General features: G+C 51.2%; 3 protein-coding genes across 8 annotated transcripts in view; all 3 read right to left on the reverse strand.

Annotated features, from left to right (window-relative positions):
• Positions 1-3,986, reverse strand: part of st6galnac (ST6 (alpha-N-acetyl-neuraminyl-2,3-beta-galactosyl-1,3)-N-acetylgalactosaminide alpha-2,6-sialyltransferase) — a 9,018-nt gene extending 5,032 nt beyond the window's left edge. The window contains exons 1-2 of one of the 2 annotated variants that reach the window (XM_068599187.1): positions 3,910-3,986; positions 1,879-2,195 (exon numbers count right to left, since the gene is read on the reverse strand). In XM_068599187.1, coding sequence (XP_068455288.1) covers positions 1,879-2,015 — 137 coding nt within the window. In that variant the 5' untranslated portion in view covers positions 2,016-2,195; positions 3,910-3,986. Of the gene's footprint in view, positions 1-1,878; positions 2,196-3,554; positions 3,602-3,909 lie in introns of those variants that run through there. The other variant, XM_068599188.1, reaches the window with a different exon arrangement.
• cep131 (centrosomal protein 131) lies at positions 3,971-18,316 on the reverse strand. Of its 5 annotated transcripts, XR_011079913.1 has the most exons (30): positions 18,046-18,316; positions 16,972-17,169; positions 16,787-16,881; positions 14,982-15,093; positions 14,615-14,742; positions 14,307-14,411; positions 14,045-14,218; positions 13,841-13,958; positions 13,642-13,755; positions 13,288-13,465; positions 13,073-13,167; positions 12,850-12,987; positions 12,631-12,769; positions 12,422-12,513; positions 12,143-12,322; positions 11,837-12,028; positions 11,606-11,743; positions 11,072-11,197; positions 10,871-10,987; positions 10,645-10,674; positions 10,208-10,310; positions 9,781-9,982; positions 8,654-8,761; positions 8,092-8,284; positions 7,433-7,575; positions 7,032-7,209; positions 6,718-6,914; positions 6,459-6,519; positions 5,390-6,341; positions 3,971-4,081 (listed from the first exon to the last, which is right to left on the reverse strand). XR_011079913.1 is itself a non-coding variant. In XM_068599184.1 (29 exons), exons 1-29 carry the CDS (start codon positions 18,064-18,066, stop codon positions 6,270-6,272), a joined length of 3,744 nt encoding a protein of 1,247 aa, XP_068455285.1. In that variant the 5' UTR covers positions 18,067-18,316; the 3' UTR covers positions 4,447-6,269. The 5 variants fall into 5 exon arrangements, 4 of the variants coding, with proteins under 4 accessions (XP_068455285.1, XP_068455286.1, XP_068455284.1 ...); XM_068599184.1 differs by lacking the exon at positions 3,971-4,081 and having other exon boundaries at positions 4,447-6,341; positions 13,642-13,752; XM_068599185.1 differs by lacking the exon at positions 3,971-4,081 and having other exon boundaries at positions 4,447-6,341; positions 12,865-12,987.
• A 258-nt stretch (positions 18,317-18,574) lies between these two features.
• Positions 18,575-23,549, reverse strand: part of rnf213b (ring finger protein 213b) — a 31,317-nt gene continuing 26,342 nt past the window's right edge. The window contains exons 56-66 of the mRNA XM_068599309.1: positions 23,454-23,548; positions 22,686-22,928; positions 21,913-22,045; positions 21,740-21,823; positions 21,500-21,656; positions 21,147-21,348; positions 20,913-20,990; positions 20,403-20,600; positions 20,193-20,282; positions 19,605-19,780; positions 18,575-18,983 (exon numbers count right to left, since the gene is read on the reverse strand). Coding sequence (XP_068455410.1) covers positions 18,845-18,983; positions 19,605-19,780; positions 20,193-20,282; positions 20,403-20,600; positions 20,913-20,990; positions 21,147-21,348; positions 21,500-21,656; positions 21,740-21,823; positions 21,913-22,045; positions 22,686-22,928; positions 23,454-23,548 — 1,595 coding nt within the window. The 3' untranslated portion in view covers positions 18,575-18,844. The remainder of the gene's footprint in view (positions 18,984-19,604; positions 19,781-20,192; positions 20,283-20,402; positions 20,601-20,912; positions 20,991-21,146; positions 21,349-21,499; positions 21,657-21,739; positions 21,824-21,912; positions 22,046-22,685; positions 22,929-23,453; position 23,549) is intronic.

A 23,549-nucleotide genomic window follows, 5' to 3' on the forward strand; every position in this document is an offset into this window, starting at 1 on the left:
AAACGTGTTTCTTCTGCATGAAGACGTGTTTTCTTTGATCTTTCCTCCTCTCTGGCTCGACCGTTGCTCTTTGTTCAGCTTTACGAGCCTCATCGAGTCTTTTTATTGCTTTATTGTCCTCATGAGGCGTCAGACTCAGGAACCAGGTTGATGGATTTCTCTCCAAAAACGCATCTGACAGAAACGACACAAAGGTCCTGACGTTTGGTTTGGGGAACCTTCCTCTTCCTCTCTTCCCTCCTCCTCCTCTCTTCCTTCCTGTTTCTCAGGGGGATGAAACGCGTCCTGGTGAAGTCACAACATGTGACGTCGTTAGCGAAGCTTCAGTTAAACAGTTCACGTCTCTTTATGATTCGATATGTTCTACATGAGATGCAGTGTGTCTTTCAAATGAAGTCACATATATTTGCATATAAATATGGATTTTCCCTTTAATTGAAGATATTTTTAGGATTTCATTGTGTTCTTTTGTCCCATGACATTATTATATTCATACATATTCTAATATAAATATTTAAAACAGTGTCCCATTAGTAATAGTTCAGTTTTATTTAAATATTTACACTTATTGCATCTCGATAGATGGCGGCAAAACTAAATATATATTTAAAAACCTGCTTTTTCTTTTCTAAAAGCCAAAGAAGAGGAAGATCCTTCAACGCCAACAAACTGAACATTTTCCTCCTCCTCCTCCTCTGCTGTGTTGCTCCTTTGTGAAAACCACAATGACATGACTAGTGGTTGTGTGTGTGTGTGTGTGTGTGTGTGTGTGTGTGTGTGTGTGTGTGTGTGTGTGTGTGTGTAAGTGCTGGTTATGGAAAATTGAGAAGTCATGGAACTTTTCATCTCACTCGTGATGTGGAGGTTTAACCCTTCGTCCACACTGTGAGCTCGAGGGTTAATGATTGACACACACCGTGTGTGTAACCTTTGTTTCATGTGCAGGACACGAGGAGGCTTCTGTCCCGCTCTGCTTCACAAATAAAACATTAAACCATGTTAATGTTTTCATTGTGAGCTCTTCTCGCTGGTTGGAAGTGGGCGGGGCTCAGTTGGGAAATCACGATGTCATATACTTCCCTGTTTTAAAACAAGTGTGGATGTTGTTTCTGCCTTTAACTCTGATTGCTGCTCATTGATTTCACATTTTAAAAGAGAGAAACTTCAAAGCCTCGCGGTGAGATAATCCCTTTGCATCATGGGAAGTGTAGGACGCAGCGTTGCTGCAGCGTTGCTCACGCGCTGCGTTCATTCTCCACCATTTCATCTGCGTCTCCTTTGAATCCCATAAAGTTATAAAAGTGCAGGTCATGTGTGCCTTTAAACCCGAGTCAGCGTTTTCCTCTCGTCTGCCTCACTGCACTTTTAACCGCTGGCGTTGTTTACTTCCATCAAGTTGTGTAAATTCACCTTTTAAAGGCTCTTCATATGAGATATATACTCATGTTACATCTAAAAGTGCAGAACAGTCTCAGCTCGCTGTAACGAGGCTCAAGAGTAAAGACAGAATATGAAGCTGAAAAACTGTAAGCTCGATAGTGGAAACTCTTCACATCTCTTGTGAAAACATAACCTAACTCAAGTGTTTTGGGATGAAATCCGTTGACTAAAGGTCTCATGTTCACGAAGGCAGTGGAGTATATGAATAAAATGGCAGATAAATGTAAATAAATGTCTAATAACACATTTCTTATTATTGTTTTCTGAGCAGAAGTGTTGTGTCAGTACGTTCATCAGAAGGAGCCTGATGATGACTTCATCCTGCAGATCGAGCTTTATGGCTTGTTTTCAAGTTATTGCTCTTATTGTTGTCATTATAAATGTATTCGCCGTGTCAGCGGTGACAAAGTGGACTTGAGTCTTTAAACCAGAGCTCACCTGCTCGCTGCCGGCGTGAAGCGGCCGCCATGTTGGAGCGGCGCCGGTGGCTCCACCAGGCTGACGCGCAGCATGTAGACGCACAGCAGGAGGCCGCCGCTCAGCACGCACAGCGCCAGCCGCCTCCGGAGCGCCATCGCCGTCAAGGAGCGAGCGACCGCCGCCGGCGCCGCCCGGCCGTGTGCGCTGCTTCCCCCGACCTCCCGCCCCCCCGCAGGGACATGGGGAGGAAGAGGACGGAGGAGGAAGAGGACTGAGGGGATTTAATTAGCCCTCAACAGGATCCGGCCTCCACTCGAAAGCTTCTCTCAGCACAACTAGAGGAGAGAGAGAGAGAGACAGAGAGAGAGAGAGAAAGAGAGAGAGAGAGAGAGAGAACTTCATCTCTCAGCGACAACACCGTCCCAAATAATCCCTTTTTAATGAAACCTTTTCTCACGACCCCGAACACAAAGCACACGCTCTCCTTTCATGCATCCCGCCGCTGGGACGACTCAGGACGCTCTCCAGGAGACACAAGCGGGTTTTACTCCTTTTAATGACTTTTATTGGCCAGGACTGTAATGAAACCTCCGCAATATTTATATTTATTATGATTTAATGGTTCCTGAGGGACATAATGTAAGGTTTCCTGATCTGTCGTACGCGTTTCATTCCTAGCATTGGTTGTGGATGCGTCTGGCTTCCTGTGGGGCGAGCATGTCGTTAGCACGTTGCTAGCACGTAGTTAGCACGTCGCGAGCGCGTTGCTAGCATGTCGATGTCGTACACCATCGTTCTCAGGGGACATTCAACAAGTGTCCTGTATGAATTTGAAATAAAACGGTGGTGAGAACGAGATAGATCCAGTTGTTCTAGTCAATATGGAAGATGATGTCTGTGTGTGTGTTTCTGTCCTTTTCCTTTCAGTTGGTTGTTTTTCCACTATGTAGTCTTGTGAGGTATTCACTGTGAGGTAATGTGTAACTTGTAAAACAGAAAGAAGAGGGCTTCCTGCTTCTCTCATCTGACCCTCATCAGTGAAAGACCATCAAGCAGGAAACGCTTCAGCTCCTTCCAAACTGCAGGAGCAGACAGGAACGAGCTGCAGCTGGTGGCGACCACATGAACAGGAAGCCAGAAGCAGACTGGAAACCTCCTCGCTCCTCCTGTGGAGGTCCAGAGCGTCTGAGAGGAACAGACCTATAGAAACCTACAAGTCTTCAAGTCTCCAAGCTGCTTTTCTTAAACCCTCCACCAGCACAGCAGTCACTTGATAACGAGTCACTCGTATAAATAACCACGGCGCCGATGACAAAGTGATAACGGTTGAGCCGGCGCCGAGAGAGGGGCATGAAAGAGGGAATGGAAAGAATGCATAGCGGTGATGAAGCGGCTCTCTGATGAGAAGACATAACAGGAGAAAGAAAGTCTGGAGGAAGATACACGAGACATAACGGAGAGATACGATGCCAGACAAAACAAACAGAGCTCTAAACTAATGTCAGGAAAGTGATTAAAGGCTCAGATGAGGCAACACAAAGACTCAGAGGAGACAAACTGTGACTCAACCTCTCTTCCTCTTGACTCAGAGGACCCTGCTGGCAGCTAATGGAGACTAAAGCTCCTCTAACAGACAGTAGAGTAGAGAAGAGTAGAGTAAAGTAGAGTAAAGTAGAGACGGGTCGTGCGCTCACCGTCCCGTGGTCGTCCTCACAGCAGAGTGTTGCTGCAGCCGGGTGGAGCTGCTCTGCTGTGAGGAGCGACTGCACCGCCAGCCCCGACTCTGTGAGGGCGGGGCCAGTGAGAAATGAGCAACAGCTGCTGGCAATTGGTCACACACACACACACACACACACACACACACTCTCACACACACACACACTCTCTCACACACACACACACACTCTCTCACACACACACACACTCTCTCTCACACACACACACACTCTCTCACACACACACACACACACACACACTCTACTGAGAGAGGGAGAGCTCTCGGGCTGTAATAAAGTCTCCGGCGTGAGCAGGCAGCTCTGCTATGCTCACAATGTGGAGACCCTGAATCACACACACACGTGTGAATGTGAAAAGGTCAGGAGACGAGCAGGAACACGCAGAACACGGGTTCCTTCCACGCAGCCGGGCGCTTTGTGCGGCGTCTCTGGCGTCACAAAGAGCCGCTCGCTGCATCCGGCCTGCAGCCAGAAGCTGCTTCCCTCTGTGGAGAGAAAGGAAATGAAAGGATGAAAAGGATGAAATGAGTTCAGTACGCACCACCGGTTGCTTCAGCAGGAAGCGAGCGAGCTGGAGGGAGGAGGAGGAGGAGAAAAGAGAGGAGGAGAAAAGAGAGAGGAGGAGAAAGTGGGTCAGCTCTGGACATTATTCCAGATGTTTAGGCTGAAACGTCCCTGAAGGTTTAACTTCATGAAGCCAGAGATGAAAGAATCAAACCATGAAACCACTTCAGACGGACCAGGATGGAGAGAGAGAGAGAGAGAGAGAGAGAGAGAGAGAGAGAGAGAGACAGAGAGAGAGAGAAAACAAACAAACTATTGTCTCTCTCAGAGGAACACAGCGCGAGTCTTCAACAAGTCTTTGCTTTTTATTCTTTATTCTCTTTTTGCTAATAAATCACCTTCTTCACAGTTTTTCAAAAGCATCATCATCATCATCATCATCATCATCACTAAACTAAAACAAGATGAGAGCAGAACAGTGTTCAGAGTCAGCTGGAATGGTTTGTGTACAAAGTTACACATGAATAGAAAAACTGTGTGTGTGTGTGTGACACCAGCAGGGTCATCTCAGCTCACAGTGGGAGGACCGCACACACACACACACACACAGACACACACAAAGGCAAGGCATTGGCACTTGTAGGATGGCATGCAGGAGGAATGCTGTGACAGTGAACTGAGTGAACCGAGGCAGCGTCCGGGCCTCCGTCTCATTTAACGCCTCGCCTCAGTAAAAAAACGCATTACCCACAATGCTGTGCGACCCCGACTGCCCCTCCACTATGCCTCGTTGCGTTGCGGCACGGACAACTTCCATTGTCGGAAAAAACCCGACGTACTTTAAACCACCGACGGACGGCAGAGTTACAAACGACGTCCAGAGGAGAATCCTTCAGGAGCTCCTCTGACTGAGGACAGGTCGCAAGGTAAGGTCGCGAGGAAAGGTCGCGAGAAATAAATATAGAGAAGAAGAACGGAATAAATATCTCACAGGTCTAATTATGGGCCTTTATAGACAGTGTTCACATCACACTGCTTCCAAATGACAGGCTTCACTTCCAGGTTTAGGATTTCTCACACGTGCACACACACGTGCACAAACACACACGCACGCACACACGCACGCACCAGCTCATGCTGTGGAACATTCTAACTGAAATCTTACCCACAAAGACATCTTCAACCAACGTCAGGGCTAAGAAATTAGATGAGAGGCCTGTGTGTGTGTGTGTGAAAGTGTGTGTGTGTGTGGTTGTGTGTGTGGTTGTGTGTGTCCCAGTGAAACATACCTCTGGTCACATGCTCTCTCCCTCAGAGTCCTACAGCTCGCTCTGCCTCCTAATCCGATAAACGGTTTCTACCAGCATTCCTTCCTTCCTCTCTCTCTCTCTCTCTCTCTCCTCCTTCCTTCCTTCCTTCCTTCTCTTCTCTCTTCCTCCCTCCTCTCGTCTGCTCTCTCTCTCCTGTTCTCTCTTCCTACTTCCTCTCTCTCCTCTTCCTCACATTCAGAAAACTTCCAAAAACCTACAATCATTTCGTCGTCTCCTCAGACGTCTCCTTTTCCTTCACTTGTCCTTTTCCTTCACTTGTCCACTCGTCCTTCATCTAAACTTCAGTGACACAAGAGTCAGATCTTCACTTCTAACGTCTTGGTTCAGGGGTGGGAGGGGTGGGGGAGGGACTGCATGGAGGACGAGGCCAGAGGTCCTGTAATCAGCACTGGGACACACACACACACACACACAGACACACACACACACACACACACGACTCAACAGATAAAGCTCAGGAGCCGGGGGTTTGATGCCGGCCTCGCTGGTAAAGAATCCTCCAGAAAGAGTTCAGGAACATCTGGAAGTGTTCTCTGTGGATGTGGAGGTGTTCCTGCTCCAGAGAGGGGGGGGGGGGTACCTGCTACCTGGTCTGTGGCATTTAAATTTAGGGAAGTTCCAACACAACATGCTCCTTCATGCCTGAGGGCGGGGGGGGGGGGGCAGTTCCCCTTTGAGTGTTTTGTCAAATGGAGGAATGACAATGTTCAAATGTTCAACCATCTGAAGTCACGCAGGTCCAGTCTTGCATCAGGTGAGGGCTCTCAGAGGTGTGTGTGTGTGTGTGTGCGTGCGTGTGTGTGTGTGTGTGAGGGCGGGGGTCCGGGCCTCCTGTCAGTCACTTCTCCAGCAGCTGCTTCCTCTGCTGCTCCCACAGCGCCTCCAGGTGATCCGCCCTCTTCAGCGCGGCCTATCAGAGGAGAGGATGGACATTTAAAAACACACACAGACACACACACAGACACACACACACACACACACACACACACACACACACACACACACACACACAAAGTGTGTTGCTCACCTCGTGCTGCTTCCGGAGGTGACTGACAGCTTCCTCCTTCTTCAAGATGGCCGACTTCACGCTGGAGAAAAAAAAAAAAAAAAAAAAAGAAGTTAATGAAACAGTTTATGTGTTTGCTGAAACATATTAAGAAAAAACAACTCAGGCGCTGAAAGATAAATAAACATAAATAGATTTTAACACATAATACAACTAAATAAATCAAGTCTTCACTCACTGGTCACGGTTAGCTGTTAGCCGTTAGCATGAAAGCACTCACCGCTGGTGCACCTCCATCAGCTCCTCCTCCTTCTCCCTGGTGACGCGCTCCACCTCCAGCCGGAGCCTCGCCCGGACCTCAGACACCTCCACCTTCACGCGGCGGTTCTCCTCCTCCGTCATCACCAGCCGGTCGGCGAACTCCTGCCGGATGACCTCGGCCAGGCCGCGGCGCTCGTCCACCAGCTTGTCCCGGATCTGGAGGAGGAGGAGGAGGAAGAGGAGGATGAAGAGGAAAAGGAGGAGGAAGAGGAGGACTGGTGAGAAGAGGCCTTTTCATTGGACGTGGGTCTCGGCGGTCGGCCCCTCCCTCACCTGAGTGACGTCTTCGGTCTGCAGCTCTTTCTGCCGCAGCGCCGCCTGCAGGCGGAGCAGCTCCTCCTCCGCCTCCGCCTGCCGCCGCCTCAGCTCCTGCTGCTTCTCCACGGCCGCTCGCTCCGAGCGCTCCAGCTCCTTCAGCTCCGCCTCGTACTTCTCCCTCACGCGCTTCACCCTGAGGACGGAGCCAGGAGGGCGGTGGTGTGCATTAGGTTCATGTGACGGAGGAGAAGTTTGCAAAGAGTTCAAAAGAATTCACATCGAAAATTCTGCAAAGATGCTTATTGATCTGTTCGGCTTTTTAAAGAGATGCTGCGTTCACACCAGAAGAGTTGCACATTGCTGTAGTGTTTCTCACACACACACACACACACACACACACACACACACACACACACCTGTTGTCGGCGGCCCTGTCGCTCTCCTCCTTGTCCTTGCTGGTCTCCTCCTCCAGCGTCCAGATGGCGAGCTCGATCTCTTTGTCTCGTCCCCGTCGCAGCTCCTCTTTGAGCTGGCGCTCGCGGCTCAGCAGCCACGCTTCCTGCAGACACACAAAACACACACACGTCACGCCGCCTGTCCTCAAACACACACACGTGCGCAGATAAAACACTAACGCAGAATATCACAGGGTTTGTGTTCATTAACAGCCGGCTGCTGATGAGTCACTGAGCTGAGACTCAAAGAGAGAAGGAACGCTCTGGAGTCGAACCGCCGGCCTCGCTCACATCACTCGCTCACATCACTCACACACACACACACACACACACACACTAACACTCTCACACACACACACACACACACACACACACAGGAGAAAGATTGTCTTCTTCTCTTGAAGGTTCACCTGCTGTGTTTCTGCTGAATCCGCATGACGTCATGCACTAAAGAGAAGTGCTAACCCGCCTCCACTGGAGCAGCGTGTTTTGCAAAAAGTACCATGTTTAAAATGTTTGCATGAACTCAGGAGGAACAGATTCTGCAGGACTTTGAGCAAAAGCTTTCAGGGTGTTTAGTTTCACTTCTCACACAAGACAACAATGGCGTGTAAACAAACCTCCTTTTTCTTGTAGTTTTCTTCCCACGTCTGCTTTTCAATGTCCAAGCGTTCCTGCAGCGCCTTCATCTCCAGCTGGTGCCTCCTCTCCTGCTCCTCTCGGCTCTTGTCCAGCTCTTCTCGCAGCGCCCTGCCGGCCAGAGAGCTGTTCTCCTCCAGCTGCCGCCGGAGGTCGTCCAGCTCGGCTCGCTGCCTGCCGGACAAAACACAGAGAAGAAGAATCAGATGATGAATCAGGTGTGAGGGAACAAGCTAGTCGTGTGGAGGAGGCACACTCAAGTCTCCTCGAGCCACCACGCTGCTTTGCAGCATCGTCCACTAGGGATTGAATGCATATTTCTAAATATGGAAAGGGACTTTGCTTTAAGAGGCATAACAGAAGCTCATTTCAGTCACTTCCTCTAAAAGGCCCTCGTTGTAACCGCAATGTGTTGACAAAGCATCATGGTGCTTCTCTTCCACTTCCCCCTCTGAGTCAGTGACAACCGGCTCCTGGAAACTTCTAGTGAAAAACATCAGCAGCTCGGGTTAGCAGCCGCTGACGTGACCTTTGACCTCGTACCTCGCGGCCAGCTGAGCCAGCCTCTCTTTCTCGTCGGCCACCTCCTTGTAGAGACGCCTCCTCTGCTGCTGCAGCGACAGCTCCTCCTCCTGGAGCTGCTTCTCATATCTGAGACACACAGACACACAGACACACAGACACACAGACACACACACACACACACACACACACACACACACACACACACACACACACAGAAGGTTAACAGCTGTGTAATTAAGGCCCACTGGCAGAGTGACCGCTGCGCTTTAACTAACTCATTAACTCTGCTGGCCGGTTCCTGGAAACAGAACGACCACATTCCTCGTGCATCAAGTAAATGAGAAACCCGTCTCCCTCTCCCTCTCTCCCTCTCCCTCTCTCTCCCTCATTTTAATTCTCTTCTCTCAGTACAGTCAGCATGACCTTGAATAAACTATGGCTCAAGGCCATCTCTCTCTGTCTCTCAGTTCAAAAGGAGTTTCTACGTCCATGAAATGCAACAGCTACTAAAGAGAGTGAAAGCATCGTTTGGTATCTCGTCTCCTGCATTCGACCCTTTCAGTCTGTAAGCGCTAAAGTTTAAGCAACAGCTTCACCAGCTCTGTGAGGACATTTACCAGCAAAGACGGAGGACGCAAACTAAAACACACACTGACTCTCCAGGCGTCCGTCACATGAACGTGTGTTTGGTGGAGAAACCCCGCGTGTGGCGTCACACCGGAGAGACACGGCGAGCTGCCGTGTCCACGCGGCAACGAAGACTCACAGGTTTCCCTCTTATGGTGACGAAGGAACCTTCTGAAGGCCTTCGATCGGTCTGAAGTAACCGAGTTCATCAAGGTAGATTTGGGTCTTTTTTACCCGAGCAAATTTCTAGTTTGTAAGTAAATTCTCAAAATCTTTGCTCTTAATTAAAAGAATACGCTCTAAAAAAAAAAAAATTTTAAAAAGCGTTAGGCGATTTGTTTTTGAGAGCAATTTTTTTTTAGAGCAAATTTGTTTTAGAGCAATTTATTTTGAGAGCACATTTTTTATTTAGAGCAAATTTTTTTAGAGGCAATTTTGTTTTTTAAAGCAATTTTTTTTTAACCAAATTTTTTTTTAGAGCAAATGTTTTTTTTTGAGCAATTTTTTTTTGGGAGCACCTCTGCTTGGCCAGCTCCCGTTCTCGGTGGCACTGCTCCTCCTTCTCGCTCTCCAGCTGCCGGCGCAGCTCCTCACACTGGCGGACGTAGCGCTGCGCCACGCGGTCGTCCGCCTGCAGCTGCTCCGCCTCGTGGAGCGTCCGCAGCTTCTTCAGCTCCTGCTTGTGCTTGGAGATCAGCTTCTGGATCTCCGGCTCCAGACCTCAGGGCGAGGAACAGAAACACGGGTCACTTCTCTCCCTGAACACGTGAGGACTCATGTTTCTAGACAGTGACGAGTCAGGTGACTGCAGGAAAGGTTTATTTCAGGTGTACATACACACAAACAGTCACTGCTGGAATTTCCCAAGTTCAAACCAACTTTCCAGACTTTTCCATGATTTCAAACTCTAAGTCCATGAGCAAACGTGCAGTGAAGAAAGTCTACCTTTAACGGTGATCTCTTTGATCTTCTTGGTTTTCTCGTCGATCCATTTCTCCCGGCGGATCTTCTCTGTGGCGCTCATCAGCTCCTTCAGCTTCTTGATTTCCTGCAGGAGACGAGGAGGTACAGGATGGAGGTAAAGGATGGAGGCGCTTCTCATGTTCAGCTCCAACAAGGTGGACACAACAGTGACTTAAGGGGGGAATGTGTGTTGAGACCAATGAGTCCAAATGAAAACACCACAGAGGGAACAACAGGACGACGACTAGCCCAACAGAGAGCTTCACATCCACATCCAAGAAATAAATGAGACTCACATGCAGACTGTCCAACAGACTGTGAGGGACAGACAGATGAAAGGACAAAGAGATGGCAGGATGAGAGAGAGAGAGATGACCGTGCCATGAAGGACCGGGTAAGAGGAGAAAAAATAAAGTTACCTCGCACAAGGGACCCAGAATTTGCCACACCTAAAAGCAGATTAAATTAAAAAACAGATATACGGAAAGGACGAGGAAGACAGTGAAGAAGAGGAGGAGGGGGAAACAGAGAAGAGACAGTTAAACAAAAAGCAGCACTGCAAGAACGTTAAGCCACGACACAAAGCAGAAGCTGGAGCAGAAGAGACGAAGTACGCGAGCTGCCGCACGGCGGTCTGATCCTCACCAGCTCGTGCTGCTCCTGCATCTGAGCGATCTTCTTGGTGTACTTCTGGTCCACCACCTGCAGCTCTCCCACCACGCCCTCGCAGCGCTCGCTCAGCAGCTTCTTGTCGTTAATCAGCTGGAGGAAGACGGGACCATTGTTTTTAAAAACGGACGGCGGCGCGTGGAGCCGGCGGCGGCGAGCTCGTGTCCACGCAGCTACCTGATCGATGAAGGTGAGGTGTCTCTGGATGGTGGCTTCGTACTGCTCCCTCTGCAGCTGGAAGCTCCGGCTCAGCTCCTTCTCCGTCTCCTCCACGTGTCTCACGGTGAGCTCCCTCTGCTGGCCCTGAAGGAGGAGGACGGGTTCATACACATGACCTCTAACCACATTTACATGACCTTTAACTCAATGTGCATGACCTTTAACTCAATGTGCATGACCTTTAACCAAATTTGCATGACCTCTATCCAAATTTCCATGATCTTTAACCACATTTCCATGATTTTAAACCACATTTCCATGATTTTAAACCACATTTCCATGACTTTAAACCATATTTCCATGACTTTAAACTATATTTCCATGACTTTAAACTATATTTCCATGACTTTAAACCATATTTCCATGACTTTAAACCATATTTCCATAACCTTTCCAGGTTTTTCATGCCCGTAAGAACCCTGTTAACAACACACGCCCTCCTGAGGGCCGAGTGTGGTCATGTAAAGTGTATAGTGTGTGCGTTCCCCTCACCAGTGCGGCCTGCAGCATGTTGACAGTGCGTTTCTTCTCCTCCAGCTCCAGCTTGGTCCTCATCATGGAGCCGGTGACTTCGGCGGCAGTGGCGGACGCCTGCTCGACCGCGACCAGCTCCTCCTCCGACAACACGGCCTGAGAACGTGCGCCAATTCACGTTGTTATCGCAAATCCGACAACGACAAACGGGATTAAAGGTAATCTGAGAGCGGGCGGCCGGCCGCTGACCTCTCTGTGCGACCCCGAAGTCATCGAGCGAGGCCTCTCCTGCTCCGACTTCTCCATCTCGTCCAGGAAGCTCATGATGCTCTGCAGCTTGGCCTCGGACAGCAGGGCGCCCCCGTCCGGCAGCGCGGGGTGCTGACCCAGCTGGCCGTGGCGCTCCAGGTTGTCGGTGGTCAGAGAGTTGGAGTCTCCGTCCTGCAGACGGGGAACAGTGGAGATGTCGTGGCATTACTGAAGGAACCGTTTCATATTCCTGCACAAAGACAACCCAAGAGGACTCCACGTGTCTGACGGTCAGACGTGCGTCACCTCGTCTATCCAGGCGTATTTCTCTTTGCTGTAGCTCTTGGGCTGCGCCGGCCTCTGCGGCTCGTCCTCCAGCAGCTTCAAAGTGTCCAGCAGCTCGTCCAGGGCGGTTTTGGACGGAGCGCGGCTGGATGGCGCTCCCTGCCGCTGGTCCTCCACGCTCTGTGAGCGCTGCAGAACCTCCTGCGGCGCGGAGACAACAAGCAGGCGTTCAACGGGCGGAACGACTAGCGGTCGATTATTTATTTATTTATTTTTTTAATCGGTTGTCAGATTCTTTACCTGGGAACACTGGGAGCCTCTGCAGTTGGACAACGCCGGGGACACGGCTCTGAAGCCGGAGTGATCCCCGAACTCAGCGTTCAGATTGGAGTCTGTGGAAACATTGAAACCAGAGCGCGTCATGAGCCAAGAGCATCGAGACGAGACTCTGAGAGCAAGAGAGCGGTCTAGTCCTCTTTGTCTGAGCTGGATTTGTTGTCGGGGCTCACCTGTGTTCTGAGCCTTCACACCTGGTGGTGACGTCGGGCTGTTGTTGTCCGGTGAGACCGAACTTTTGTTGGTGAGAGAAATCTTCCTGCGAGCGACCGGCTTCAGCCTCTCCAGCTGCTCTCTCTTCTGCTGCAGCTCCTGCAAGCGACCAGCAGGGGGAGCCGTCAGAGCCTCACGGCGCCGCCAGGACGACTTTAATCACACCGTACGCTACATACCTCGGGTGCGCTCACCTGGGCGGCGGCGAGGCGGGACAGGCGGACTTTCTCTTTGCGGATCAACTTCCTGTCGTCCTGCTGATGCTGCTGCACCAGGAGGACGTCCGCCTGCGCTCGGTCCGCCTGGACTCGGTCCTCCTGCGAGGGAACCAGGTGTTCAACATCAGGAGAAAGGGAGAGGCTGGAGGAGGGAAGGAGGCGGAGAGCTTTGGATGCGACGTACCTGAGAACACGGAGAGCCTCTGTGATTGGACGCCGCCGGGGAAATGGCCCTGAAGCTCAGCTCAATCAAGTCAGCCGTGACTCTCAAATTGGACTCTGTGGAGACGCGTCACACATCAATGCACTTATTACAATACCAACGGCCTTAAATACCACACAACAACAAACCACAAGACAAGCCGGGATGATTGCATGTGAGCGTTAACCCGTACGGACCCGTGTTCTTCGCTTTCACGTCAGTGGGCGACGTCGGGCCGTTGTCTCCCGGTGAGGCCGGACCTCCGTTGGTGGGAGGAGTCTTGGGCGGCTTCTTGCGTCCGGCCGCGCCCGCCGGCCCGAGACCCTGCTGCTCGGCCTCGGCTGCTGCACGCTGAGCTCTCTTCTGCTGCAGCTCCTGCAACGCACCAGCAGAGGGCGACGAGGGACAATGTGAGTCGGAGTATCACAGAGGGAAACATCCACAGAAGATGCTGCTTTCAAAAGGTTGGATAGGGAGGATCGTAGCTCTACTGAGCAGCTCCATTGAGCTTCAGCTGGAGAATCTGTGGTGCCTGAACTGGAGCTGTGTACCTGGATGGCCGCCAGGCGGGCCAGGCGAGCTTTCTCCTCGCGAATCCGTTTCCTGTCTTCGTCCCGTCTCTGCGGCTCGGGGCGTTTGTTCTCGTCTGTTCTCTCCTCCCACTGCTGAAGAAATAAATGAGGAAAAACAGTTCATGAAGAGAAAAGAAAGAGACGACACCGGTTCAGGCTACGCAGGACGGGTCGACACCTTTCTTTTACTGGCGAGGATGCGCTTCAGCGCCGCCTGGTTGGCGTGCTGCGTCTTGGCGTGGCGTCTGTACCAGCGCTGGATGGTGACGGCCGCCTGGTTCACCTGCTGGATGAACCTTTAAAACACACAAAGGAGCGGCTGTGAGTAGCAGGAGAACGTCGGCGCCTGCAGGAGCAGCCGACATGGCGGCGTGGGTCTGACCTCTCGGCCTCCTCCTCGGTGACCTCCCTCCTGCGCGGCGGGGCGGGGCTGCCGCGCTGAGCCGGCGGCGGGGATCTGTTGTTGGAGGACGTGGAGGAGAAGTTCTTCTGGGACTTGGTCAGGGAGCTGTTGTCCTGCAACACCTCGTCGTTCGCCGTGGCCTTCAGGATGTTGCTGAAAGGAAACGAAGGGTTGGAGAAACTAATGAATGAATTGGATGAACGCCGTTAAAAGTTAAAACGGCGTCGACTTCAGGACGTACTTAAAGGACGGCCTCTGGTTGGAGCTCTTGGGCGTGAGCGGCTTCTCGGAGTAGTTGTTGTGTAGGATGGTGGTGACGGAGTTGCCCACGGCTCCCTTGTTGCTCCTAGAGGAGCACAAAGACACGGTCACCCTCTGCAGGAGACGCCGACACCTTCCATACACCTTCTATACACCACCCACCCCCTCAGGGCCTCACAGCATTCTGACCGCGTTACAAGCTGCTGTGATCTGTGTGTGTGTGTGTATGTTTGTGTCTGTCTGTCTGTGTGTGTCTTTGAGTGTGTGTGAGTCAGAGCCGCTGCCCACCTGTTGTTGGCAGTGAAGGTGGCAGCCAGAGCGATGCCGGGCTCCCTCCTCTTCAGGCCGGTGGGAGAGTCCACGCTGCCGGTGCTGCGGGAGCTCGAGTGCAGAGAGAAAGCTCTGGGCTGATCGTCCTGACACACACGCACACGCACACAAGTTATAACATATCCACAAACCGTAAACTCTTCTTTCATTCATTTACTGATACTTTAGTAAAACCCTGGTGTCGGCTCTTGTGTGTTTAGCTGCAGGTGTGTGTGTGTGTGTGTGTACGTAGTGTGTGTGTGTGTGTACATATTCGACCTTCTATGTACGTATGTTCAGCATTCCTATGTATTTCTATGAAAGCAGGCGTGGTGCAGGCGAGTACCAGGATGTTCCAGGTGGTTCTGTCTGCGGAGGCGTTGCTGAGGCCGGCCAGCTTCCTGCGTCCATCTGCGCTGCTGTCGAACAGCTGCAGGTAGTCCTCACTGCGGTCCTGACTGGACAACACAAACCGAGCCGGCAGGTTAGGCACAAACGTTTTATAAGCAGGGTCACACACATTGTGACCAGTGGACGTCCATGACTTTACACCAAATGTTCATGAGCAAACATTGTGTGAAATGTGTGAGTGAACAGTACAAAGTGATAAAATGTAGTATTTAAACTAACAATGAGGATTCAAAGCATACAGTAAACCTTAAATGACTCAAATGAATGAGAGACAATAGTTTGATAAAAAGAATAAACATTTATATAGATGTCTGTATGTATGCTGCTGATATGTTGAGCCTCTTTCTTTTAAAAGCAGATTCGTTATTTATAATTCAGCGTAAATAAACTACATGAACACATGAATATAACACATTTACTGGACTTTTACACAACTTTAAGAGTTTTCAGCTGGAGAGGGGCGAACGAATATTTTAGCAATTTGGCTGAGCTGTGTTTTTCCATTTTGTCCTTTTAAATGGGTTTGGAAATAAAAAAGCAGGAGGGCTTAACTGTGCACGACAATTAAACAACGCCACACAACGCAGGAGCCTCGAGTCACAGCTTTTAGTAGATTAAATGATGTAACGACAGCTGCAGAAACAGGACTCATCCCCGTCTCCTCTCCTCCCTCGAAAGCTGGGCTCCAGAGCTGGGCTCCAGAGCTGGGCTCCAGAGCTGGGCTCCAGAGCTGGGCTCCAGAGCTGGGCTCCAGAGCTGGGCTCCAGAGCTGGCAGCTGCCTCCCTGAGGGCGTCTCCGTGGTGGATTCCCTGTAAACGGGTGCATGCATGTGTTGGTCCCAGCGGCCTGTCATCCATTCTTCAAATAGCCGTGCGCACCAGCGCGAGGCGCAGATGCAGAGGCCGACCCCTCGACTGGCATGTGCGCTGCAGCTCTGGAGAAGTGTATAAATGAGTGCGGGGGTGGAGGGGTGCAGCCAGCTGGCCCGATGGAAAGCAATCTGACAACACAATTGAGGCAGCACATTCCTCTACTTTCTGCACAGATGGGAGGAAGCAGAGAGGCAGAGGGGCAGAGAGCGACCCCATGACGGCCCTGAAAGCCTCGCAGGGGGGCGTCGCTGGTATTTAGAACGTCTTTAAAGTTAAAGCATCCTCAGAGGCAGTGAGGGGAGGGGGAAGGGGGTGCATGGCGGCAGCTGCCGGACAATAGACCCAGAGCACACACACTTCTCCTTTCACCGGCTCCTGGTGGAGGGGAGGGGTAACCTGACCCCGAGGTCCAGCCCCTCCTCCCCCTCTAACCTGGGACAAAGCAAGAGCCTGCACCCCCCTGCAGACCTTAGCAACAGCCCCCCCCCCCCCCCCCCCCCCCGACTCTCCTGCTCTCTCCATCGTGCCGCCACAATCCCCATTGTTGCAGCTGAAGCTCCGGGCTGCCAGCTGTTGCTTGCCGAAGAGACGCTCTGGTTTAAAAGACTCAGCGAGCGTTCCGTGGCAAAAACACGAGCGCTGTCCGACGCGCCTTATCAGAAACGCACACATTCTTTTCTGTCGTTTCCAAAAACATGCCCTTCATTTGTCAGACAGCATGTCGGCCAAACGTCACGATCCGACCCGGCACCACGGAGAGGAACACAATCAGCACACACACACACACACACTGCGCCCTGTGGTGGCGTGTCAATGACAGCGATAAGGAATGGAGTGAGGAGTGAGAGCTGGGACATCAGTGATCACCTGAAGCTGATGTTGGCCTGCTGGTTCACCTGCGTGGTGCTGTTGCACCGCCGGAGGTTCTTGACGGAGCGGGAGCTGCCGATACTGGCGTCGCTCTGCGGATGAAGAGGTTTGTTTAAAATGTGTTCGCGAACATTATGCGCGTCTCGGGGAGAAGACGAGCGACGCGCACGCCGTTTGCTCACCAGGGTGTTGCGCTTCCCTCTGCTGTCGCCGGCCACGGACACCGACACGGACCGAGAAAAGTACTTCCCCGGCGACGCGCTGCTGGGTCTCCTGGACACGGGCAGCTGGCCGCCGGACAAGGTGAGGTCCAAGGCGTCTCCGGAGACGGCGGTCGGGATGGACGGAGGGCTGCGCGCCGTCTGCATCCTCTGAGCGGCCTGCGGAGAGGAAGGAGGGTTCGGTGGGAGACGCTTGTTCTGCCACGACGACGACACAGGAAGTAACAACACAACAGTAAACAACAGTCACAGAACTCGACCTGCAGGAAGCCACTCGCCTCGGGCTGACATGTCTACACCCTGAGGTGTGTGTGCAAGGGCTCATGTGTGTGTGAGAGTGCGTGGCTGTTTAAGTGTGTCTACGTGTGTGTGTGTGTGTGTGTGTGTGTGTGTTTGTGAGTGAGTGTGCGGGTGTGTGAGGCAGTGAATTTTATGTGTGTATGTGTGTGTCTCTGTATATAAGCAAGTGTGTATGTGTGTGTGAGGGAGTGAGTGTTTTTTGTGTGCGAGTGTGGTGTGTGTATCTGTGAGTGGCTGTATGTAAGCATGTGTGTGTCTGTGTGTGAGTGAGTGGGTGTTTTTTGAGTGCAAGTGTGGTGTGTATCTGTCTATGAGTGTGTATGTGTTTGTGTGTGTATGAACGTGAGTGTTTGTGTGTATCAGCGTGATTGTGATTGTGTGTACGACCGTGAGTGTGTGTGTGTGTGTGTGTGTGTGTGTGTGTGTGTGTGTGTGTGTGTGTGTGTGTGTGTGTGTGTGTGTGTGTTAGCTCTGCTAGCTAACGTCTCTCCATCAGATGAAGCGTGACAGGTTCATAAATGCCGCTGCGTATGAACCAGCACGAGCAGCAGCAGCAACAACAACAACAACAACAACAACAACAACAACAACAACAACAACAACAACAACAACAACAACAACAACAACAACAACAACAACAACACGTCGTTAGCACAACACCTCTGCAAGCTAGCTATCGGCACTAACGGTCACCGGGCCGCAGCTAACGGTCGATATAAAGTTAACGTTAGTTACCTTATTGGCTGTTGACGTCATTCCGATACGACGACGCGAAGTAACCGTTTAATTACACAAGAAAAGCTCCGTTAACGTCTATAAAGTTTCTCCCGTCGAACCCCGACGACGTCCGCTCGCCGCTGCCGGACCCCTCGCTCTAAACGCCGGACGGCTCCATCGTTCCCTCCCGCGGGGTTTAAGTCCTGTGAGTCCCAGTGAAAGTCCTCCGTTGACTCGGTGGACAAACAAGCCCAGTAACGCGTAACACCATCTCTGTGGTAACGAGGAGGGAGAGGGGAGGGGGGGCGCCTCTCGACGCCTGTGATTGGCGGAGAAAATAGCATCGTCTCTGAGCGGGGGCTCTGATTGGCTGGGCTTAGCTGTCCGTCTATTGGTGAGAATTCCGAAGGGGGCGTGGCTCGAACAACGGTTTGGTTGGCTTTGCAAAGGGAGGCGTGAGGGCAAAAAAAAAAATCACATTTTTGTGTGTGTTGGGAAATAAAAACACTCAGATTTATTTACAGTGATTTTATTGATTGTTCCCAGACTCCTAATGAACATAGTCCACATGTAACATTAGGAATAGCTTCACATGCATTCATTTGCACCACATCTGTCACGTTCAGAGTGAATATCCAGAAAGATGTATTCAAAGCATGCCTTATTATAAAAGGAATGATTTACAGTCAACATATCATGAGTATTACAACAAAGTAAAAATGACAAAACACATGAAAAGAAAATGTGCGTTTGCTAACCCCTCGTACATTATTTAAGCGATCGACTTCAATAGCAGAAATGAACCCGTAGAAATAATTTATCTCCTTTTAAACTCGACGGCAGCCATCCACACGTCGGCCGCATGTCCCAGGGTGATGTCCTCGGGGAAAGACTCTAGCCCCTGCAGCTCCGGTCGCTTCTTCTGCTCCAGTTGGACCTCTAAGGTGGACTTGATGCTGGAGACGAGCCGGGGGAGAGAAAAACAACCGTTAGCATCCATTGATTACACCACAGGCATGTCGATGCACCCCCCCGTCCAGCTGCCGCCTCAGGAGAAGTGACCTGTGGCTGACAGATGGTGGCCTGCAGGGGTCACGCTCCGGGCCTGGAAGTCAGAAAAAGGCTCTAAATCCCAGGGGAGCCCCCTCCTCCTCTCCGGGTGAGACCTCCACACTTTACTCTGATTAAAGCGTCTCGAGCCGATGGATTCCTTTAGACCGGCGTGGTGACCTCTGACCCGACAACACGGCTCACATCCATGAGCTCACACACACACACTCGTGTCTGACACCAGGAACTAGGGGACACAGCTACACAATGGTTTCACCACTTATCTCACACACACACACACACACACACACACACACACACACACACACACACACACACACACACACTCACTCATGTCTGACACACCTCTGGGTGAGCCGGGGGACAGATGTACACGATGGTTTCACCATTTGGAGAACGACTTCTCACAAATGGTGAGCTGGTTGTGTTTTGCCGTGCAAATGGCTTGTGTGTGTGTGTGTCTCTGTATCTGTATGTGTGTGTGTGTCTCTGTGTGTGTGTCTTACTCCCACTGGGGGCTGTACTGCTCCTCCTGTGCGTGGCTCAGCTTCAGCATCAGGACCTCGTGCAGCTCGGAGCAGAAGGCGTTCACGTCGGTGACGGAGAGGAAGGTCTTCAGCTCTCCTCTCGCCTCCTCCGACAGCTTCAGCCTGAAGCCGGAGGGCAGCTTGGGAAACGGGTCCTGAGACAAGAACGTTGAGTTCAGTGTGGATCCGTTCCTGGAGCACCGACTGCAGCGCCGGCACTATTATTTTTTTCAGTCATACTTTTTTTTTGGTCATGACTTTTTTTGTCATTATGATTTTTTTGTGTCATAATTATGACTTTCTTTGTCAACTTTTTTGTTGCCATAATTATGATTTTCTTTTTGTGGCGGGACGGCCTTCGATATTAATGTCTGAATTGTGGAAATAAAACTCTTTTGGGAATTTCTAATGCTCTTCTCATGCTGCACATGTGTAGTTAAAATATTTAAATTTTCCACACAAAATGTTGATAAATCAGCTTTTATTTATCTATTTCACATCTTCATGCATCACACACACACACACACACACACACACACACACACACACACACACACACACACTTACCTGCTTTATGTTCAGCATCAGCTCAGATTTCCAGGAGGTCAGGAGCTGCCAGGTGGAGACGCTGTGCTGCAGTCTGCTCTCTCCGAGACCCTGAAGAAGCAAACCGTGGGTTCAGAGCAGGGGTGTCGAACGTACGGCCTGGTGTGGGAGGAGTCTACCTCTACCAGATGTGGGAGGAGTCTACCTCTTCCAGGAGTGGGAGGAGCCTACCTTGGCCACGGCGCCGGTGATCTGCTGCTGCAGCTGCAGCGCGTCGGAGAGGTACGGCAGCAGGCCGGCTCGCGGATCCCCGCCCGCCTTGCCGAGGAGGCGGAGGCCGATCTCCAGCACGAACAGAGCGTCACAGACGTCGGTGTAGGAACGCAGAACCGTTCTCATGGCACTGCTCGCCGAGCCCTTCAGCGGCTCCTGTAGGGACGGCCGGGGAGGGAAAGAGTTTAGAACATGGAGGAAACATAGAGGAGAACATAGAGGAGAACATGGAGGAGGACATGGAGGAGGACATGGAGGAGGACATAGAGGAGAACATGGAGGAGAACATAGAGGAGAACATAGAGGAGAACATAGAGGAGAACATGGAGGAGGACATGGAGGAGAACATGGAGGAGAACATGGAGGAGGACATGGAGGAGGACATGGAGGAGAACATGGAGAACACAACCCGACGGTGCGTCTCAGAGACGTGTTGCAGATGGAGAACCGGGTAGTGAACGGTCTCACCTGGTGGATCTTGTCCCGGACCTCGCCGAGAACCACAGAGAAGTCCTGCAGCTGCCGGTTCAGGAACCTGGAGGAGTCCTGGAGGAGAGAGAGGAGAGGAGAGAGAGGAGAGGAGAGGAGAAAAGAGGAGAGGAGAGGAGAGGAGAGGAGGTGAGGAGAGAGGAGAGCTGGTTACAGACGGGTTGGCTTCTCCAGACTGCCGCTGTGGGATGGGTTCAGGTTCTTTGGTTTTACCGCCTGGATGAGAGGTTTCCCGGCCAGGAAGCGGCGGGCCAGCTGGGTTTGGATCCCCGGCAGGTCGTAGGTTCTGTCCGTCTTGCCGCCTTGCCTCAAGGTGTAGTGGCAGTGGCAGAGAACCAGAGGCAGCAGCTCTCTCTCCGGGCTGCACAGAGCCAGCTGGGTTTCTGATACGCTCTCCAGAGGAACACTGTACTCACTGCAGGGGAAAACATGGCCGCCGGGTTAAACATGGCCGCTGGGTTAAACACGCTTCACGGATCTTTTACGAGCACTGACACAGACCGACGTGTCTCACTATGCATTAAATTGTTTTGAGAAGAAGAAGAAGAAGAAGAAGAAGCACTGACCTGTCCTCCTGGCGGCTCGCCCTCACCAGGCTGTTGTGGGTCTCTGACAGGAAGTCCACCAGCGTCTGGAGACACGCCCCCGGCCCGTGTCGGCTCGGAGTCAGAAACTCTGCAGAGCTCTCGTCCGTCAGGTTCACGTCCAAACCCGGGTCCGCTGCTGTGAGCACAACAACAAACAATCAACAAAATGATTAAATAAATATACGATACGTTTACAACATCCACACATGGGAGGCTTACAGCTGTTGGCCACCTCGGCTCGGAGGCAGCGCCACACCTCCATGAACGTCTGCACTCTGGCCTGCAGCCTCTTCTTCTGGAACCCTGGAGGTGAGAACGAGGAAGCTCAGCATGTGTGATTGTTGTTGTTGTTGTTGTTGTTGTTGTGGTGGTGAATCAAAACGTCGACGTACCCGCTGGGATCCTGCGTAACATCTGTGCAACAGTCTGGTCTGCGGAGCGCGAGGCCAGAGGAAGCGTCCTCAGCAGGTCGGACTGCAGCGCCGCCAGCTCAGGGAGGAGATGCAGCCGCCGCACACAGTGGACCTGTGGGAGGAGTCAGCGCATCAAACAATAGCACAGGTGTGTCATTATGATGATAATAACACACTCTGAGGTGATTAAATATTCACTGAGAACGAAGCTGCAGCTGAGAGCCACAAAAACACCTGAAAAAACGCTTGAGTTCATCAATAAATGTAAAATATAGAAGTTAAACATTTTCCAGGATGCTTTGATTTAAACCTTTTTCATGTGTTTTTTTTTTTTTTTAGTTGTAAAACAAAGTTTTTAACATTTCAAATTTCATCTAATTTCCAACAAATTTCTTCTATTTGGTGTTTTTCTTTGTTAAATTAACACATTTTCTCTGAGGTCCTGACAATCTGATGTATTTTGAGTTATAGGTGGCACTAAAACAACACAATACGATATCTAGCATGTGTTTTTGATGCAGATTAAGCTTCTAAACACTTTCTGTTGGAGCCAAAATATGGGATTATTGTCTGAAGGAAACACTGGGTGAACGGTGACATGTAGTTCCTTCATTTGAACACAGGGTGGCACACTTCCAAAGGGCCTATAGGGAAGTGCCAGGTGATGTGAACAGGTGTGTGTGTGGAAGCACAGTAGTTTTAGACAGGTGCTGAGCTGTCCTGCACCGGTCCAGGTAACAGGACCTGCGTACCTTCTGCAGGAACAGGCTCAGCAGCGGTAGCGGCTCCTCGGCTTCTCCCACCAGCTGCGTGAAGCGCTCCACCGTCATGGACTCCTGCAGAGTCCAGAAGGAGGAGCGGTGGGTCGGGCAGTCGGAGGGCAGAGACAACATGGCCGCCGGGTCCCCGAACAGGAGGGTCATCAAGGGACTTCCGGCGAGTCCGTCGTCACCGCCGATTCCGTCCTGAGCTTCAGTCAGACGCTTCTGCAGACTCTGCAACCAGGAGAAGCAAGCTGTCAGCTCATCGCACAAAACACACAGTGCACTGTGTGTATTTAGCAGCGTTTTGGTGGATTCAGGTCCAAATTAAGTATTTTTATTCCACATAATGTGTTTTACATAAGCGTAGTGACAGCCCTCTACTCAGGTTTTGCAATTACTTTGAGTTGTTAGCTGATCTGGAGCCAGGTGACCAACTCAAGCACTAAGGCTAATCGCTAGCAAACACATATAACAGCCCTGCATGTATATACTCAAAGTCACAAATGTATATAAAGCTTTACACTTCATAGGTAACTATAAAAGTACATTTGAAGCACTTTTACCCAGCTATAATCACAACAATAGTCAGCAGGCTAGCAATTAGCAACACGCTAATTGAAAGGGTCACGAACGTTAATTTAAAAGCAGCTAACCGGCTAAATGTCACAGCGACGTAGACCGAGCCCTATTTTGTATTAACAGGGCAGAGGCACCAACAAACAGTGAGTCGCTGTGTAAACACATCGTGTTCCTCACCTGGAGCACCGGGTTGACGGCAGAATCACAGACGAGCTTCTCCCAAAGCTGCCGTCCTTGTTTGGAGGACAGATCCGGTCTCGCTCCGCGGGAACC

Source organism: Clinocottus analis, unplaced genomic scaffold, assembly GCF_023055335.1.
Source record: "Clinocottus analis isolate CAN_PGR_092001 unplaced genomic scaffold, fCliAna1.0.p SCAF_44, whole genome shotgun sequence".
NCBI lineage: Eukaryota > Metazoa > Chordata > Actinopteri > Perciformes > Cottidae > Clinocottus > Clinocottus analis.

Bases quoted from the DNA above. Each gene is read 5' to 3' on its own strand.
- cep131 (XM_068599183.1), bottom strand. From the start codon at position 18,066: ATGACGTCAACAGCCAATAAG. The intron at 12,029-12,142 runs GTGACGCACGTC...CCCCGTCTGCAG, and splicing joins AATACGCCTGGATAGACGAG to GACGGAGACTCCAACTCTCT. The intron at 8,762-9,780 runs GTGCTCCCAAAA...TGTGTGTCTCAG, and splicing joins CGGGAGCTGGCCAAGCAGAG to ATATGAGAAGCAGCTCCAGG.